A 20,781-nucleotide genomic window follows, 5' to 3' on the forward strand; every position below is an offset into this window, starting at 1 on the left:
CTAACAGTAGTAAGTGGCAGCATCTTCAGTTTCAATACTGCTGATTGTGAGAGAGTAAGAGGTCCCAGACCCACTGCCACTGAAGCGAGCTGGGACTCCAGAAGCCATGTTGGATGTTCCATAAACCAGGAGCATAGGGGAGGCTCCTGGCTTCTGCTGGTACCCGTGGAAGTAATTGGAGCTTACGCTTGGGCTGGTATTGCAGGTGATAGTGACCTTCTCCTCTTGTGGTGTGACCATGGATGCTGGAGACTGAGTGAGAATAATTTCACCATCTGATACTATGGAGAGAAAGATGAAAATAGATAGAATTAGTAGAAAACAGGATTCCAGGATACCTTCTTATTACACACTATGCAAAGAAGAAAAAGATGACAACAAAGAGGAAGTAGAGGAGGCAGAGGATAAAAGGAAGTAAAGAAGAAAGGAAGGAAGGAAGGAAGGAAGGAAGGAAGGAAAACTTTTCCTTTTAAACTGAAACCTCCATGGTGGAAATGATGTTATGTTGGAGTTGGAGATCCCCTTCTTTCTCACCCACTACCCTGAGTAGCAGCAAGTTGACAGTTTTCACCAGCAAACCCATCTTGTTGTCTGGTCTCTGTCTACAAACTTCTCTTGTCTAAGTTAGTTCTCGTAAAAGCAAGTCTGAGCCATCTGCGATTTCTGAGGAGTAAATATGTGAACAGCAGGGTGTAAGCCGGGATGTTCTTGGTTCATAAACACATGAATCCTTTCACTTATTGGTAGTATTTAAGTTGGTAAAGACCAAAGTTCTTAGTGTTTTGGATTTTTTTTTTTTACAATGTCCCACACCCCAGGTCCAGAGTATTCTTCACATGTTTTGTCATAGCTAGGATTAGTTTGACCTATCTGATATGATAAGTTCTGTTCTTCAATGTCTGGAATTGATTTTTTCTCAGACAAAGCTCAACTGAGAATGACTGGAATGTACATTAGAAAATCTGAGGCTCCATATCTGCTTCCTCCTCCTTCTGGTGCTGCTCAACTAAGGTTTTGCTCATCCATCACAGTCTAATCAAATGGTCCTGAGCTCACAATTCCCTGGGAAAACCTTTGTGCCAGCATGTGATCTGGAACTCATGTATTTTCAGGGATATTTCCACAGAAGCTACATACTGATAAACCCTCCTTCAGGAAACAGAAGAAAACATTCATTGATTTTTTTATAGCAACTGTTATGAATCCAAAATTCCGTCTCCTGCTGCTTTTAGGAGGACCTTGAGCCTCTGATCCTCCTGAGGAAGGGTTGTTATAAACAGGAGTGGGATTCTGGGACAAGCTTTTCAGGGTCCCCAGCTTCAGAGAATGTGTCAATGAAATGTGCTTGGACCAATCTCACAGAAGGGGTCAAAGGCCTGGAGACATTTGTGGAGGCTAGTTAATGGAAAGTGTTACCAGGGTGTCAGCACTAAGGTGAACTTGTCTATAAAGTGTGTTATTGCCCTCTGTTGGAGAGATGAGAAATAGGCCATCTCAGAGCCTAGAGGAAAAACTACAAGGACAATAATCAGTATAAATCCTAGTGTGCTTGGGAAAGGGATGGGTTGAGAGGAGGAACTCATGAAAAGCCGAAGTCTGTAGAGTTCCTCACAATGACTGATGGAAGAAAAATGAATAATTGTGCAAATACAGTCAGATACACATGCATAAACACATAAACATGCACCCTGCTTCTTGCTAATAAGAAATAAGGACATATTGATAAGAAGACATTAAACATAGATGTGAAACATGTAAAGTGTTTGCTTGCATGCTGCCATGCCTCTTGCCATAATAATGGACTACTTCTGATCTGTAAGTCAGACCCAGTGAAATGTTTTCCTTCATAAGTGTTCCGCCATGGTCAGAGTGTCTCTTCATAGCAATAGAAACCCTAACTAGGACAAATATTAAAAGTTTCCAGGGAAAAAAGGAATATATAAAAACAGACCTATTTGAATAAGGGTGACAAGCCAGGTGATGGTGGTGCACACCTTATTCCCAGCACTTAAGAGGTCGAGGTAGGCAGATCTCTGTGAGTTTGAGCCTGGCCTGGTCTACAGAGGTTTTTCCAGGACAGTCATGGCTATACAGAGAAACCTTGTTTCAAAAAGCCAAAAAGAAAAAAAATACATTTCAATGTAGACTCTAAATGCCGGAAAGGCCTTGCAAATATTATACAGACTTAGTCCAGACTATTATAGCCAACATAACTTTTAATCACAGTAGGTGAAGAGAATAAGACATTACATGATAAAATCAAATTTAAGCAATATTTATCTATAAATCTAGCCCTAGAGAAAATGCTAGAAGAAAAACTCAAACTTAAAGAGTTTAATTACACCCAAGAAAACACACGGATTAAATAATGTCAGATCAACAAATCAAAGGGACACACACACACACACACACACACACACACACACACACACACGGAGCACCACAACAACCAAGTAATAGTAATCAACAAAAACTGTTCATTTGTATCTCTCTATATGAATGCTATCAGTCTCCCAATAAAAAGACACAGACTAATAGATTGAAAGTGAAAATAGGATCCATCCTTCTGCTGCATTAAAGAAACATATGTGAACATCAAGGATAGTTAACATCTCAGAACAAAAAAATGAAAAAAGATATTCCAAGCAAATGAACCTAAGAAGCAAGCTGGTGTTGCCATTTTAAAATCTGACGAAATAGACTTCAAAGCAAAGCTAATGAGAAGAGATATGGAAGGATGCCACATATTCATTAAGGGAAAAAGCCATCAAGAGATATTGCAACTCTTAATATCTATTCACCAAACACAAGGACACCAAAGTTCATAAAAGGAGCACTACTACAACTCAAATCACAAGTTGTCCCTCATAAACTAAGAGTCAGAGACTTAAGTATAACACTTTTGCCAGTTGAAATGTCATAAAGACACAATTAAACAAAGCCAACTGATGTAATAAATCAAATAGACTTAACAGATATTTGCTGACCATTTCACCCAAACACAAAAGCATATACCTTCTTCTCAGCACCTCATGGAACATTCTCAAAAATTTACCACATTCTTGGACACAAAACAAGTCTCAAGAGATTCAACAAAATTAATGTAAAACCCTATATCCTGTATGACCACTTTGGATAGGAACTGGATATCAAGAAGAGAAACAGTAGAAATATTACAAATTCGTGAAAACTGAACTATCCACTACTGAATGAATAATGGACCAAGGCAGAAATTAGTAAAGAAAGTAAAGACTTCCTACAATCCAATGATAATGAATACACAATATACTCAAACGTATCGGACATAATGAAGGCAGTTCTAAGAGGCAAGTTTATAGCACAAGTTTCTATATTTAAAAAAAAAGTGGAGGGTGCTGTGGGATACTTTTGTACACTGGTTTAATAAAATGCTGATTGGCCATTAGCCAGGAAGAAGTATAGGTGGGATAAACAGACAAAGAGAATTCTGGGAAGAAAAAGGCTGAGTCAGGAGATGCCAGCCCTGATCCAGGGAGCAGCATGTAATGGCCCACAGGTAAAGCCCTGAACAAGTGGTGACATATAGATTAACAGAAATGGGTTGAGTTTAAGTGTAGGAGCTACTCAGTGGTAAGCCTAAGTTTATGGCTGAGTAGTTTTAATTAATATAAGCCTCTGTGTGTTTGCTTGGGTCCGAGTGGCTATGGGACCAGTGGTTGAGAAAGATTAGTCCCGACTGCCGGCAGGAGTCAGAAAGGAGACAGAAAAACTTCCAGCTACAAGAAATTGGCAAGGTGAGGTTGAATGTGGCTTGTTCTGTTTTCCGAATCTTTCAGCATTCACCCTGATACCTGGCTCCGGGTTTGTTTTTATTAATAAGACCTTTTAAGATTTGTGCTACAGTCTTCAATTTGATTTCACTTATCAATATGTCTGATTTTTTGCCAGAGAGGCTATGGTCAACTGGCTCTCTCCTGCACTAAACCCAGGCATACTTTTTAAAGAAAAATCTAAAATCTCTGTCTAATGTCAGAAGATCCACTTGATATGGGACAGAAGAAAAACCAAAATTAAGGGACTATTCTATTACTAATCTCAGAATTCTTTAGTTGTATTTTGACTCTTTAACTTTTTTCTTAAGGCATGAATATTATCTCAAAATTTATAAGACGAATCTATACCTGTATCTATATATTTTAAACTTTCTGTCATATTAATGGTCATATAGAGAAATAATTCTAGAAAAAGTCTTCATCTACCTTCTTAAACATGATTTTGAGTGTGAGTCTCTAACAGGTCATTTGGAATGAAGTTTGTGTACCCTGGATATACTTAACAAATTGTGATTCTTTAACCTCACTGAGATCTCCCACATATGACATTTCAAATGTTTAAAGTTTTCCGCACTGAACTATTACCATTCCTAACAGCAACCTTTAAGTCTCTGAAAGGATGACGTGGCACCACATTGGTTCCACCTGGATTGTGGTTAGACCACTAAGGTGACAAACACCCTCCCAAAGATTATCATTGGACTACAGACGACAAAATGCTCAGGACAACTTCAGTGGTCCAGCCTCACGCACTACTCCAGCCAGAACTTCAGATAAGCCCCACACTTTCACTTTATACAGAGACTGGAAGTAAATGATACAGCTAGCTCTCGCAGGACTTACCTATTATCTTAATTATTTCAGGGTCCCCCAGATAATGGGAAGCAATCTAGAGAACACAATGCCCACATTCCCAGGAGGTGGGGTGAGTGGTTTTGATCATTCAGTGAGTTATGGATATTTGTCAGCATTCGGGGCATTGGTTGCAGGTTTGTTATTGGTTATTGTTCAGGAAAAAGGCTGAACAAAGGAGATTAGATTCAGGGATCTCATTCTGAAAAGAAAAAGGGGGATATAAAAATGATAGGAAAAAGGGTAGATTATTCAATCTACTTTTAAAGTAAAAAACAACTACTAGTCTTAAATATTTTACATTGGTATGGATTTCTGTATATTAATACAAATTTAATGTTATTTTTGTTGTAAAATTCTGTCATACGTTTCTACTCCTGTTTAACTTTTTGTGCCTATGGAGCTCATCTAACAATGTAAAGTAAATTTCTAGTCCTTTCAAGTTATTATTATAAACTATTTAAAATAAAATAGAAATGTAGGTTGGTAGTTAGTCACCTATTACAATCGAACTTGTAGTCATGTTAGGCATACTTTCAAGATCAAACAGAGATACATTTGAGATAGACAGGTGGTCTTCAAATACATCGGAGATCTACAGAATATGGCATTTAAGATGTTTTAATAGTATAAGGCTTTTTATAACATTGAGACATGTCTACACTTGGCAGTACCAATCTACTTCAGAGAATGTGGTGAACATCAAAGAAACTTTATATGGAGTTTGCTTTCTTTGTGGCAAAAGTTAGCCACTGGGCAAGAAACTGCCCTTTCCATGAGTGGTGACAATAGGCTGTCCAAATTGGACAGGCAGGACACCAAAGAAAGTGACTGCCAAACTACCAAGACAAGGTGGGACAGTCCTTCAAAATTCTTGTTCACAGAAAAGTCTATAAGATATTCTAGGCGTGTAGGCTAAAGATGAATGCCCCAAGATTACAGAATAAATTTGGGTGACTGTCCAGGCATCCAACTGTTTCTGTCAATAGTTTTGAAAGATTTTTGTTCTTCACTTTCTGCTTACTAAGGTAATATTATACCCTTCTCAGGTCCCCAATAGAGTTGAAGACTAGATAGTTATAGTTATAGTTTTCCTTGTTATCAAATTAAGAAAAGTAGCTCACAAAAGATGTGCAAAGTGTATAATGTTGAGAGATATAAAAGGATAGTTTTGGGTTAGCAATCAAAATTAGGATAGAAAGTGAATTAGATAAAAAAAGAATACTTTAGACTCATCAAGATAGGATAGATACTGAAGTATTTTCTCTAAATTGACAAGTGACAATGGACTGGACATTACACATGTAATTCTTTCCCAATAATTTTCTTATTGTGTATAGTTTTACTATGTTAGAGTTAAAACCTTTCCTTTTTATTTAGACAAAAGTTGGGAAATATTGTGTGATATGTTTATTGCATTCTGACAATAGAGCTTGCTTTGAATTAGAGAGCAGAGCTAGCCACTAATTGACCAAAATTAACCACAGAAGTTTTGGAGGACGAGTACAGATAGTGAGACAAGAAGGCAGTAATTAGAGAGGGTCGCAAACCTTTAGGATGGAGAAATGGAAGAGATAGGAAGTCACTTGTGGCTTTTCCATAGCTTCTCTGATCATTCAGGTTCTTATTCCTATATCTGACTCCCAATTTTTTATTGATAAGGAATAATTAGATAAATGCATCAAGTAAGTTACAATAATGACTGTCATGCTACTAATGCAGTGTGTGAAACTTTTGAGAGCATCTATGGATGTTTCACTCTGTAATCCAAAGAAAAGAAGCTTAGGCACTTTGATGTCTTAAAATCTTCCTTTTAACCTCTCCCACATATCCTTTGTTCCTGGTCATGAAGGAATAGTTCTTCTACATGCTTCCCCGTCCACATTTCCCAGCATGAAAGGGGAGAGATCACAAGCCAAAACAAATCTTTACTTTTATGATTTTATTATGTCAGGGATTTTATACATTGATACTATGCTTCCTAATACAATAGCTCACTTTAATTAGCAACAATGAACAAACTGAAAGTTTTAACATAATGTAACAGAACTCGGTCAGAGATAGGGGTCTATGAAGAGAAATCAGAAAGAAGTGGAACAGAAACTTTATTCCTTTAATGACAGAGTCAGCTTCCCTTGTGTAGGTGAGTCTTCTGAAGGGGCACAACCAAACTGAAGAGAAATTGTTGACAAGAGCTTCAAATAGCAGATCAGGCTCAGCGACTCCAAGAGACTTCCTGCAAATGGCAGATGAAAGGAGCCCCATATGCTTTCTCTACAACGAAGAGAAGTCAAAGCAAAACAACAAAAGAGTAAACAGCCACCAATCAATTAGGTTATGTGAGGGGCACTCAATGGGAAAATGACAAATTAGAAACACCAAAGCATACTTGGTTTACCCTGATATCAACATAAATGGTCCACTCATGTGGTACATAGACACATATAAAGGCAAAACACCAACACAGATAAAATAAAAATAAAGCAATAATTAAAAAAATAAAGAAATAAAGTAGAGGTGTATCGTCTGATGAGGTGAGAGTGTCAGAAGAAAATGTCCAAATGTAGCATGAGGGATGAAGTAGAGGAGAAATTCAGAAATGTTTAACAATATAATAGTGAAAGAGACAGACAGCTTCAATTCTGAGTGCTTGGTTACTCTTAGTATAGAAAATTACAGCTCTCACCAGGTATATAAGTAAAACAGTATCCTGGCATTCCCCACAATCATAAACATATAGTAATGCAAACAAAGAATCTAAGGGATTTTAGCTAGTAGGACATTTTTTCCAGCTCCCAGAGGTTTCTAATCCTCTGGGATGGTCAATCTTGTGGCCATGAAAGTAGTTTGCTTCTTGTGACCTCTGTGCATCTCTTATCTCTAGAGAGCAGAGTCCACTCAGGATTTTGTTTCTGCCTTTTCCTCTGTGCTGTGCACATAGCCACTAGAAGGTGTAGTTTCAGGGCTGATCAGCCAGGGTCTATTCATGAAGTACCATGCATAGTGAGTAGACTGCCATATTCTTGTTAGTTGTTCCAGTCTCTAGAATCATCAAACATATGGTTATAAAGCCATAATTCCCTATAAGGATGAAATTTAAACTGTTTTTAGGATGGTCACACTTTACACCCTCTACACCTCACACATTCTGCATCTTATTTTCTCTTCATAGTGGATTGCAACCACTTTTTTTCCTACCAAAGTTCTTTCCATAGCCTTCCAAATTTATGACTTCCAAATAAGCAAGATTAAGTGAGTGTAGTGGTTTAAATAGGAATATCCCCAATAGACTCATGGTTTCTAATACTTGAACTGTAGGGAGTGACTAAGTAGGAGTTGAGGCCTTGTTGAAGTGAGTGTGCAATGCTGGAAGAAGTGTCTCACTGGGGTCAGGCTTTGAGGTCTCAGATACTCAAGCCTGCCAAGTGTATTACTGTCTCTTGCTGCTGCCTGGGCATCCAGATATTTAACTCTCAGCTAACTCTCCAGCACTATGTCTGCCTGTGTGCCACTAGGCTTTAAAATCATGGAAAAAAATGCATGAAACCTCTGAAACAGTAAGCCAGCCTCAATTATTTATTTTTTCCTTTTTAAGAGTTGCCATGGACTTGGTGTCTCTTTACATCAATATAGGCCCTAACTAAGACAATACGTCTGGTATCATATGTCATCCATACCTTTCATCATGTTGATCTGTAGTGTACAGAATCAGATGAAAGTGAGTGAGAACTGAATCTGTATGTTCCCAACCAAGAATTTTGTTGCTCTGTGAGGGAACTGAATATAAAGAAATTTATTGCATTTGATTTTTGAAAAATGGTGTGTGTTCATGGAACATATTTTAGGAAATATTTATCATCTTTTGGTGCGTGCAGAAAATTATTTGGTTCAAGAATATAGATGATTTTCTGTTTCTTGATGCTATATCAAAGTACCTCATACAAGGTGCTTTATAAGGAAAGGTCTTACTTGGCTATGTTTGGGAGTCACAGAATACAGCAACAAGCCCTCAAATCTGGTTATCTACTGCTGAGGTCTCTTTAGATATGTTACAATATACCTAACTATAAAAGATGATAAGTAGGCTTATGAAACAGACTAGTCATAAGAAGAGGGAGAGAGAAAAGTGGAGCCTGGAGGTGGACAGACAGATTGATGACTAAACCCAACCTCATGACAATAATCCCTGCAAGGAAATGGTTTCACAGGGCTATTTACCTTCTCACAGCCCCACTTCATGAAAGACATACTGAAGATCAATCCCTGGCACATGATACTTTAGAGAAAAGCTCCATTGAAAATAGACAAAATGGCCGGGCAGTGGTGGCACATGCCTTTAATCCCAGCACTTGGGAGGCAGAGCCAGGCGGACCTCTGTGAGTTCGAGGCCAGCCTGGGCTACCAAGTGAGTTCCAGGAAAGGCGCAAAACTACACAGAGAAACCCTGTCTCGAAAAACCAAAAAAAAAAAAAAAAAAAAAAGAAAATAGACAAAATGGTTTTAATGATGAGCCAATAGTATTTCATCCAAAAACATGAAACAAAGCAATAACACAAAACATTTTTGTAATGTTTTCTAGAATTGTTTTTTTCTTTGTGAATTATGATTGAATTTCACTTACAAGAAAATGTATGACCAACATCTAGCTTTATTTCTTAGTGAAGAAGATAAGATAATCATATTTATTTAATTTAAAATTTTAATATTTATTCATTTTTGTTTTATGTGTGAGTGTTTTACCTGAATGTATATGTGTGTAAAGTATATGTGCTTGGTGTTGTAGAGGTCAGAGCAGGTCATCAGATCCCCCTGAACCATACATCATAAGGGTGGTGGGATTTGAACACTGGACCTCTGAAAAAGTAAGAAATACTCTTAACCACTAATCTCCCCAGCCCCTGTTCATACTATTTATGACTTCACTACATACATATATATATATATATATATATATATATGTATAGTCATAATACATATATAGTAAAGTCATAAATATATATATAGTATATATATATATATATATATATATATATATATATATCCTACATAACTCCAATAAAGCCATGCAATCAGGAAATCACCATTAGTTTATCCTCTTTCAAGAACATTGCTTGCTTTCATAATTGTGTCCTACATTTTCTTCTGTAATGAAATGGTCCTTATGTACAGGCTGTTGTTAATGTCATGGATTTTTTTTTATCTCATCCATGTCATAACAATTCTTTTGTGGAATTTCACCTTCTTATCAGTTTTGAACAATGAACATCTGTTCCTTTATAAATTGACCTTTCTTTGTAATTCTTTTTTTCCTAATGATTAGATTCAGCTGAATCAGCACTGGCCCTGTATTATCTTTCAAGACTTCATAATGAAGTTACACAGAATTGGTAGCTTAAGTATCAGACAATAATTTTCTCACTTAGAGAAGAATGAAGGTTTGGTACCAGGTATCACAGGGTTACTCATTCCTGAATTCTCTTCTTGGCTAACTCTTCCTGTACTTCAATGTTCTTTTTAATGGTGCCTCTGAGTCTTTATTTCCTCTCCTATTTGTATTATTACATAAATTAAAAAAATATTCTCTTAATTCTTTGATAATGCCACACAATATGACTTTATCAAATTTACCCACATTCGTTGTTTCAACTTCTTCCAGGTCTTCCCCCACTTTCTATCTTTTGTATGGATTCTTTCTTTACTGTGTAACATCTCTAAAACTATCACTATTATCCATCCATCATGTTGTCATACTGTTACAGTAACACAAACAAAAGCTGAACACACTGACAATTTCCAGAAGTACAAAATGGTTTAAATAGACAGCAGCAATGGAAATATATGCCTGTTATTATGTGTCCATGGTGGAGGACAAAGCTCTGGACACAAGTTTCAACAACTCCAAACAAGTCAACTGTTATGGGTTCCTTGGAAGCATGGAAAGCACTCTAGAATTTGTAGTTCAGATCTTATCAAATATTTGACATAGAAAACTAGCCATATGTAGCAAGCAAATTCAGAGTTGTTTGTTTGTTTTTCTTATTGTAATTTTTTTACAGATTCAAGTCAGAATTGTCTACATGCACTGGGAATTTGGGGGAAAAACATCATAAATTTGAAACTGAAAAATTGTGACTTGTTCTTAGTCAGAGATAGTAGATTTAAATCTATACTCTTGCTGAATTTTGTTTTCATTTCATTATAATCAGACTAAATACTTGCATGGTTTAATTTTTTATTGTGTTTTGTTTAAAAAGAAGGATTTCTGTGTTGTTGGGGGTAATATTGAACTCTTTGTAAATGAGGTCTATTGCCTCAACTTCTCAAGTACCTGGGGATAGAAACACAATGGCTTGAGTTAAGGGAGAGTGGAAGGAAACCAATGCCACGGAGAATTCAGAGAACGATATGTATGGATATGAGTAACTAAAATTAGAGGAAGAAGAGCAGCTCCCTGCTTCAGAAGGGAAGGCAGAATACTCTTAATTTTAGGTCCTAATGGTAGAAGGAAAGGGAAAATAATCATGAATAGAAGAAAAGATATTTAAAGATGACAGCTTAGGCTTTAAAGTTTATGCCCATCTTTATAAAGCATGTTGCTCATGGCTGCTTTGCACTTCAATGTCACATTGAGGATATGAAGGAACTGTACCAAAGAGGAAGACCCTGTGATCTCAGAAATACTAAACTGTGTCAAATGGGAGGAGCTTGGAAACTTGGTTGCAGTTTCCTGGATTGTAACAGGAAGACAAGGAAACACATTGAATGGGAGTGATATCACTGCTGCTCACAGACAATGGAAAGACCCTGTTTTTCAGACAGAAGGAAGAATGTTCCCTTTGCTGCTGTGGTAGGAGTGAGGACACTTAGAGACTGGGGCCTTTTACAGAGATGAGCTACTTCTACACCTGTGATCAGCTCTGCTCAGCTTCTAATAATTTGCATGTGCCCAGAGGACAACCCACTGACCTGAGTACTTTTTAAAGAGTTGGTCAAACTCTACAGAATGGTAAGTCCAAATCACAACACAGCATGGACATGAGGATCTCTGCTCAATTCCTAGGGCTTCTGATGCTCTGGCTCCAAAGTAAGGAGGGTTTCTTGGATAATTTCTCAAAATATAGTGATTATTATTGCTTATCTTTGAAGATATTCCTGTCATACATAACATTATTAATTTCATTGATGTTTGCTTTTAATTTTCCAAAATCAGGTGCCAGATGTGACATCCAGGTTACCCAGTTGCCATCCTCCCTGTCTGCATCTCTGGGAGAAAGAATCACCATCACTTGTAGAGCAAGTCAGAGTATTAGCAACAGTATGGCTTGGTATCAACAGAAACCAGGGGGAGTTCCTAAGCTACTGATCTATTATGCATCCACTTTGCAATCAGGAGTTCCCACGAGGTTCAGTGGAAGTGGGTCTGGGACAGATTTTTCCTTTACCATCAGTCAGCTGGAGCCTGAAGATGTTGCAACATATTATTGTCAGCAAGGTTATAGCTTGTACCACGGTGATACAAGTCATGACAAAAACCACCCGTAGAAGCAGAAGTGAGAGTGTAAACCACCCCAGACATTCTTGTTTGTTCTTTTACCTACTGACAGCATTTTTCAGATTCAACTAGGCTCTGAGGGTCACTTAGAGTCTTTTGTGAATGGCACAAGGAGGTTGCTGTGCACCTAACTTTCTACCATGTCACCACAAATGCTTCTCATAAATACTTAATAACAGAAGTCTATATACCTGATGTATGTAGGTGTCAATTGGTATGCATAAAGGAAAACAGAAGTCACCCTAAATATTCAAAGAAGCAATTATTTTAATATGGGAAGGTAGAATATTAGTAATAGCTATTAACTGGCTTGGGTGCTCTTGAAGTTACAGAAGTAGATATAAAATAGTCCTCTCAGCTGTTTTCTACAGAGCTCTCCACTCAGAATGTCTGGGCTGTCTAACTATGATGTGCCTGACCTGCTTGGAAATCTGAGTCTGTCATTTAGTGTTGACAACAGAAAATATAGTGTGGTTATTATTACTAAATTTTCAGATAATGCAGACAAGGGATAGATTCATAATGTGTAAATGTGTTCTTTGAAGTATTATCAGTAAGTTTAAGGTCATAGTAAAAAATCAACAGAAAAAAATCTTACTTAAGTCATATAGTAAACACAAAAAGGAAATTTACCTGAAATATTTTTGTAATGCTAATTAACAGACTAATTAAAAATTACTAAATACGAGTATAACACTAGTTTCCATTAATACATGAAAGTCTGGTTGATCCAATTTGCCAAAAGACCACTCATCTGCTTCTGAGTAAGATTGCTAGAAAAGTGAAATAGTAGTTTATAATAACATAGTTTATAATAGTTTATGTGCTCTACATTTTAATAAGACATCCATGTTAGATTTATATATTTGGTTTTATGGGTTTTATAATTAATCCAAGTGATTGCCATAGTCATCATTTAGGAATTTCTCCCATCATTGAGCTATGATATGACCAGAAAAACAGTTCTCATGTGAACACTTCAAAACATTTTTTAAAACATTGCCACTTAACTATGCGATTTTTTTCAAAATACAGTCATTTTCATGCTATAGACAATTTATTTCCTTCACTGATCCCTCACTAATCTCTCTTAAGTGAGAGAAATTTCTTAAAACAGGGATAGAGATGGTTTCTCCTTGAGTTATGTGGCAACTGTTTCTACCCTGAAGCTACTTGTGAATGCAGGATTTTGAAAGGATCCAGAGATATTTTTAAATTACACAAAATAATGGGGGATTTATTATTAATTTTCATACATATACATTCTATACTTTGGTCAAAACATAGTATATGTATGTATGAAATTCTCAAAACACATTGTAAGGTAGACTAAGAAGTTTTAAGGGCTGTGAAGAATCTTTATAGACAATGCTACTCACCAAATTATTCACAATCATCTCTGTCTGGGTCTTTTTCCTGCATAGCAATGGAGACAAAGAAGGTCTTCATGTAAAACTATATAACTATCCTCCTACAGGAACCCTCTGAGCACACACACTTGCTGTGCATTCTCCCAGAAGTGAAGAGATTTTAATACTATTGTGGGTTAGGGAGACTAAATTAACAGGAGGAAGGAGAGGTTGGAAAGGGGAAACAGATGAAGTGGAGAAGGAAAAGGGAGACTATAGTATACTTACAGAAAGCTTTACTGGGTTACTACCTAAGTGGTGTATCATAGTTTTAGCTCTCATCTGTGGGAGGCTGATTAAACAGTTGCCCCAGGATAGAATCCCAAACACATTGTATAATAGATTTAATGAAAACACGAAGGAAGTACATGTGAGCTTGGAGAACAATAAGGTGATATGGCCACAGAGAAGTGAGAGCTATAGTCTGGAAGATTCAATGGGTAAAGTCTCCCTTAAAACATCTCTGGAGCCTCAACATTCACATCCTGAATTTGACTCATTGACCCTGATGGTACAATCTTTTCTTTAGAACTGTGAGATATTATACCCCCTTCATATACAGTATAGATGTTGATGATTTCTTATGAGAGTCCCTGGAACAACTAATACAAATTTGACTCAGAGAACAAGATAGGTGAAAGCTTCTCTGATTTAATCTACTGGGTCAATCCCCAGGGTTCTGTAAAATGAAATGGAAGACGTTTATAATTTAGGAAGAAAGAGCATTGATTCCCTTAGTGTATCATGAAGCTGATGATGGCTGTGCAATAGATATTCATAACTGTTGTGCCTAGATTATCTCAATCCCTGCTAATTTGCATGAGTCCAGAGCACACCTCAGTGCATGAGTAATTATTGAATAAACTGGACACAATCTGTGCAGGTTTCAGTTACAATCAAGGCAGAGCATGGGTATATGGCTTTGAATTTAATTACAGGGGCTGCTGATGCTGTGGTCTAGGTGAGAAAGGGTAACTCTGAGGAATTATCCAATCATAGTGATCATTTCTGGTTGGTCTTTCATAGGAAAATCCTAGGATAATATTGTTTATTGTGTAAGCATTTCTACAACCAAACAAGTCGGTAAAACGTGCTTGTACCCTGAATTATTTCAATAGTTAAAGTAGGAGTATGGCCTTCATTCCTACCTCAGGTTGAAAAACCTGGATCCACTTCATAAGGAGAGGAGGTCACTTTATTTTAAAAGCCAGCAAATCTTTTTCTCCATGCCAGAAAGCTGGCATCAATATATGTTATTTTGCTGATAGTCTATCAGCTGATAATGTAAGGGGTGTGTACCTCTACTGTTTAGGTGTTCTGGCTCCCTCCCTGCACTTCCCCCTGCATAGGGACTCTTTGGTATTTGAACCGATAACTCCTGACTGCCCTCGATCTAACCTGATTTTGCATGTTTCTTTGTCTTCAAGCTATGTATAAACTAGCCTGTTACCTCAATAAAAAGTTGCCCTAGACTCAGACTTCCCAGGAATTCTTTATCTGTACTCACAGCCATCTGACACTCTAGCCTCTGTTCTCCCTGGATCCCAAGACTGAGAGTGTGCTAGGGAGTCTTGGGCCTAAGGAAGGATAACAACAATTGTTGGCATATTCACACTTAATTTTCCAATCCTAAAGATCCCAAACTATGATGTGTTCCATTTGCCATCTTGGGTTCCTATCAGGGTTCAGTGGCAATAATTCTGAAATAAATTTCACCTTCACCATCAGAGCCTGATGTCTGAAGATGGTGCAAATTATTATTGTCAAAAAAGCTATGATACCCTCCCACAGTGATTCAACTTATAGCATTAACCCCTTAGGCAAGAAGAGTAAGGCTGAATGCTCCAGCTCTTCCTACCTGCTGAGAAAATCTCTCCAATGTAGCCAGCGTTTTAAAATCACTGGGGAGTTTTGGTGGGAGGTCATCAGGATACTGAGGTTTCCCCTAACTTTTCATAGCTAAACTTCAGCCACAATGAGCAAATATAATAATGTCTCTTGTGATTCTTTAAGAAGAGAAGTTTTTACAACTGAAGCATCTGGATGAGCATGATATGTGATATATAAAGGAAAACAAAAGTATAATACACACACACATATGTATATACACACACATACACATGTCGTGATCATTTCAGAACATGCAATGGGAGTCTGAGTAATACTTATGAAATTACTAGCAAGCTCTTAGTACCTTGAACATTTCTACTTAAAACATTGGATTCTCTGGTGCTATTCTGTTCTCAGATATCCCTGCCTTGAAGGTACAGGCCTCCAACTATGCTGTCAGTATACCAACTCTGGTACCCTAGTAATTACTCCTAAGTATTGGCAATAAAATTTCAACTGTGGTGACTGTCATGGAATTATAAGAATGTTGATGCTTGATGGCATATTTATATTGTGCATGTACATTCTTTGAGGTATCTTCACAAATTTTAGATTAGTAAAGAGAAAAACTTCATAGCATCACAGAGCAGATTCAAATTGACCAATTTTATTAACTATACAGGTGTCTTTTGGGAAGTTAATGAATGGACTGATTATTGAAAAATGAGGATACAGTTCTATTTTCTTCTTATAGTAGAACGCCTCTCTATGATCCATGTTGTAGCAATGCATTAATTGTTTTATTCCAAATTAAACTGAACTGCATGACAGATATAATGCAATAGACCAGAAGTCCCTGCATGAAATTTTCTTCATAGATAATTCGAAGAGCTTCTGTTTATCATCCTCAAGGAGGAGGTGCTGGTTACTGAGGAGATCCAATGTGAATTATTTTCTGTTTTGATTGATAAGATTTGTTGAATGCCCATATCCTTTTCCCATGATGTATATGATTGCAATCACATGCAAGGTAGATTACACATATGTATAAGATAAACATAATGACTTCTATAAAGTGTTATTTTAATGACTCTTTGCTGCACAAAGTCAGTAATAGGCTGAATTGTTTGACTACCCCTATGTAATTTTATCCCTCTGTGTGAAATTTGCCATGCTAGAGCTTTCCATGAAGTCATTAATTGGAATGACCTAATTGCATGTTTGGTGACTGTTGATCTTGCAGCCTGATGATGTTGTTCCTTTTCCAGTTAGCTCTCTTCCTCTCTATGCCTCTTACTTTAAAATAGACATATAAGCTCTAAGCTACTGCTCCAGGGCCATTTCTGTATGCCTGCGGCTGGCAGGCTGCCTGCTTTCCAAACATGTTGGTCATGGACCAACGTTTTAGAATGGTAAGCCCCTAAATTAAATGCTTTATTTCATAAATTGCCTTTGTTGTGGTGTTTTGTCACAGAAATATAAAAGTAACTAAGACACTTGCCCTCCTAGTAAGGAGTGAAATGAATAAACACTTATTTTGTGGAAAGCTTCCTCTCCTCCATGCATATGATATGACAGTTGACAAGCTATCTGAGGACCCTATGATCAGGAAAAATATGGACTCTAGATTCTAAAAATAATCTGTTCTCAGTATCAGTTTGTCAGAATACTAGTTCCTTAGGATTTTTAAATATTTAATAATTGCTTAATTTATTTTATGTGTATTCATGTTTTGCCAGCATATGTATTTATGTACCATATGAGTGCAATGACATCAGATCCCAGAAAATAAGCTCTGCTCTACTGGAAATGGAACTACAGAGAGTTGATATCAGTCATGTGAGTCCTGGAAAACAACCTGGGGACCTCTGGAAGACAAACCAGTTCACTTAACAAGTACTCTGAATACGGTAGAGGATTCTATGAAGCCATGGGTTATAATGACCTTATTGCTTTGTTTAGAGTATGTACCCACAGGATTTTAACGTTATACTAAGATACTAATTTTCTAATTTCAATTGGATAATGATTTTTAATAACTCCTTCTTGCTATACGTTGGTGTACCTGGTGTGAGTTAGGGGGGTGTTGTGTTTACATGTCTGCTGCATAAATGTCTGTTATTGCCAAAGCTGCAGCACAGGAAAGTTAAAATTTCATGCAAGTTATGAAAACCATTTCCATGATTTTAATGCTAGATTGGGGGAAAGGACAGAGTTCCAGGAAAGAAAAGTTTATGTGGTCTCTATAAAAAATTATAATATTGACTTTAAATCTTGGCAGAGAGAAAACAGAAACTCTCAGTATCTGCAGACATCAGAAGGAGCATTTGTGGCAGCCTAGGCTCTTCTCACTTCTGCTTCCCTGGGTGGTTTTTGTCATGACTTGAATCACTGTGGGAGGGGTATTGTCATACTGTTGACAGTAATAATCAGCCACATCTTCTGGCTGCAGGCTGCTGATCTTGAGAGAAAACTGTGTGCCAGATCCAGTGCCACTAAACCTTGATGGGACACCATTTGCCAAGTTTTTTGCACGATAGATCAGGAGCTTAGGAGGATTCCCAGGTTTCTGCTGATACCATGCTAACCAACTACTAATGCTCTGACTTGCCAGGCATGTGATGGTGACACTGTCTCCCAGAGATGCAGACAGGGAGGTTGGAGACTGGGTCATCTGGATGTCACATCTGGCACCTGAGATTAGAAAATCGAAAACAAGTTTCCACACAATTAATACTGTTAAAACAAGACTTTCTTGGAGACCATGCAGCACAGACCACAGTCAGCTGAATAAATTTCCAATGCTGACATCCTTACCTGTAAGCCAGAGCAGCAGCAACCCCAGAAGGTGAGTGGGGGCCCTCATGTCTGTGCTGTGACCTGTGTGAGGCTGACTCCAGCACAGGGTGTGACCTGACTATGAAGAAGTCCTCAGGGAAGTGGGCTGTGCTCTGGACACATGCAAATCAGCAAAGTCTAGGCCCAGTCACAGGACTGGCCAAGCGACTCAATACAGGCCTGTGGGCTTCCTGTGTCTCAGAGAGGCAGTACAGGTTTATCTGTAGGAATATGCTCCTCTTTGGACCGCAAAGAACACCACTAGTCTATGAGTTCTACCTTAATTTGATTTCTGTCATGTTAAATGTAGAATTACCTTGCTATGTTTTCTGCCATGGCAGGGCTTGTCAGACATGGTACAGTTCTAGAAAGCATACATATGCTTATAGCTCCTTTCATAGGTATGTACAGGTTTTATAGACATCATGCAGCTTCTTCTCTTTTTTTTTCACCCCTTATTTTTTAGACTGTATTTTGATTACAATATTTCTACCTATTTCTCCCAAAAAACCCTCCCAAATATTCCACCCTCCTCTCTTTCAAAGTCATGGGCTTTTTTATTTTTCATTTTTATTGCATGAATATATGTATTTGTAGATACATATATATATATTCATAAAATTGAACTTTCCAGTTTATGTTTATGTCTTTAAAGCTGACCATTTGACACTGGACAATATTTGCACAGAAGCTACATGCTCATTAAACCTTCTTTTATGAAACAGAAGAAAGCATGTATTGATTTTGCAGCAACTTTCATGAATCCACCACTCTGTCTCAGGCTGCTTTTAGGAGGACCTTGAGCCTCTGATCCTCCTGAGCCAGGATTGTTATAAACAGGATTGAGATTCTGGGACAAGCTTTCCAGGGTCCCCAGCTTCAGAGAGTGTGTCAATGAAATGTTCTTGGGCCAGTCTCACAGAAGGGGTCAAAGGCCTGGAGACATTTGTGGAGGCTAATTAATGGAAACCTCATTAATTCAAAGTGTTACCAGGGTGTCAGGACTAAGGCTGGTGAACTTGTCTATAAAGTAAATTATTGCCCTCTGTTGGAGAGATGAGAAATAGGCCATCTCAGAGCCTAGAGGAAACACTACAAGGACAACAATCAGTGCAAATCCTAGCATGCTTGGGAAAGGGATGGGTGGAGAGGAGGAACTCATGAAAAGCCAAAGTCTGGAGAGTTGCTCAAAATGACTGATGGAAGAAAAATGAATAATTGTGGAAATACAGTCAGATACACATGCATAAACACATAAAAATGCACCCCATTTCTTGCTATCAAGAAATGTGGAAATATTAATAAGAAGGCATTAAACATAGTTTGGAATGTGTACAAAGTGTGTTTACAAACATATTATTCTACCTGTATTTATAGATATTATTTATTATATTGGGTCAAGTAAAAGCATGGTGATCAGAAATGTCATAATTCAAGTTCACTTGACACACCTCGTCTACCAAATATGCCCAGAAACATACAGTGGTGTAAAGTGGGACAGAATCACTTAATATAAAGCCATTTAGTAACACACTGTTGAACGTCCAATCTGGTTCATTCTATACAGTACACTGTAAATATACTGTTGCTTTGAGTTCCAGATTGCTGCCATTGCTCAGCAGCAAGGATGGAAATTTATAGTTGGAGATAAGGTTTCTATTGAGCATTCAGGCTTTGTGTAAATTACAAAGAAAAATTCAGTAGAGCAACTGTAGGTTGTCACAAAGAAAATTGAGAATGGCATATATGTGTTTGCAAATAAATGTGTGCCACCTAATACAAAATTTAAAGTGTTGCTCAAACATTTTCCTATTTATTACTATAGGGCATGTGGGTAGATATGAACAAATGAGTAACTGTTACAAAAACCAATATAAATAAATAACAATTGTTTTAATTTCTGCAAATGCATAGGGAACTTGAGATTTGGCTTACTTGGTAAACTTCGCTAAAAGTCCAAAGGAATGAATGCAGAGAAAATGTAGCATTCAAATAAAAATGTAAGCTTTATGTAAATTAGCAAAAAAACCACAATTTTTAAATTATTTCTATGGTTAAATATGTCAGAGAATATCAGACTCTGCTTAGCTTTCTGTTTTCCCTCTTTTCCTAGTCCTGTTCCCTCTGCTGGGTGTCTGCTTTGTAACTGGATAGAGGTGGAAAATGTCCTGAACTATGAGCTGACTTAAAACATATATACACACTTATAACTTGATATTACGGACTATATAACAAGTGAAGATCATTTCTTTTATCATATAACACATATGACACATAGTACTTCTTTTGCTAATATTTTATAAAAACATTTAAATGTAATTTTTGCAAGTGTATTGAAATTTTACTTAGTAGGTAACATACCACATACAATAACTACTCATTTATATACTCCCCTCAAGACAATCATCGAGAGCTTGAGAACTGAGTGAGATCTAGTGATGGTAGTATCTGCAGGATACGATCTATTCATTACAGTGGAGGGGACTGA

General features: G+C 37.3%; 2 gene segments (V, D, J or C); both read right to left on the reverse strand.

Moving 5' to 3' along the window:
- On the reverse strand, nt 1-583 carry LOC128099946 (Ig kappa chain V-IV region S107B-like). The segment is given in 2 exon segments: nt 1-281; nt 535-583. Coding segments are annotated over 2 exon segments (330 nt in total).
- Nucleotides 584-17,769: 17,186 nt separating this feature from the next.
- On the reverse strand, nt 17,770-18,344 carry LOC128099629 (immunoglobulin kappa variable 1D-33-like). The segment is given in 2 exon segments: nt 17,770-18,149; nt 18,273-18,344. Coding segments are annotated over 2 exon segments (429 nt in total).
- Between the last annotated feature and the right edge of the window lie 2,437 nt (nt 18,345-20,781).

This window comes from Peromyscus californicus, unplaced genomic scaffold, assembly GCF_007827085.1.
Source record: "Peromyscus californicus insignis strain IS unplaced genomic scaffold, ASM782708v3 Scaffold_6__1_contigs__length_162567912, whole genome shotgun sequence".
Lineage (NCBI taxonomy): Eukaryota > Metazoa > Chordata > Mammalia > Rodentia > Cricetidae > Peromyscus > Peromyscus californicus.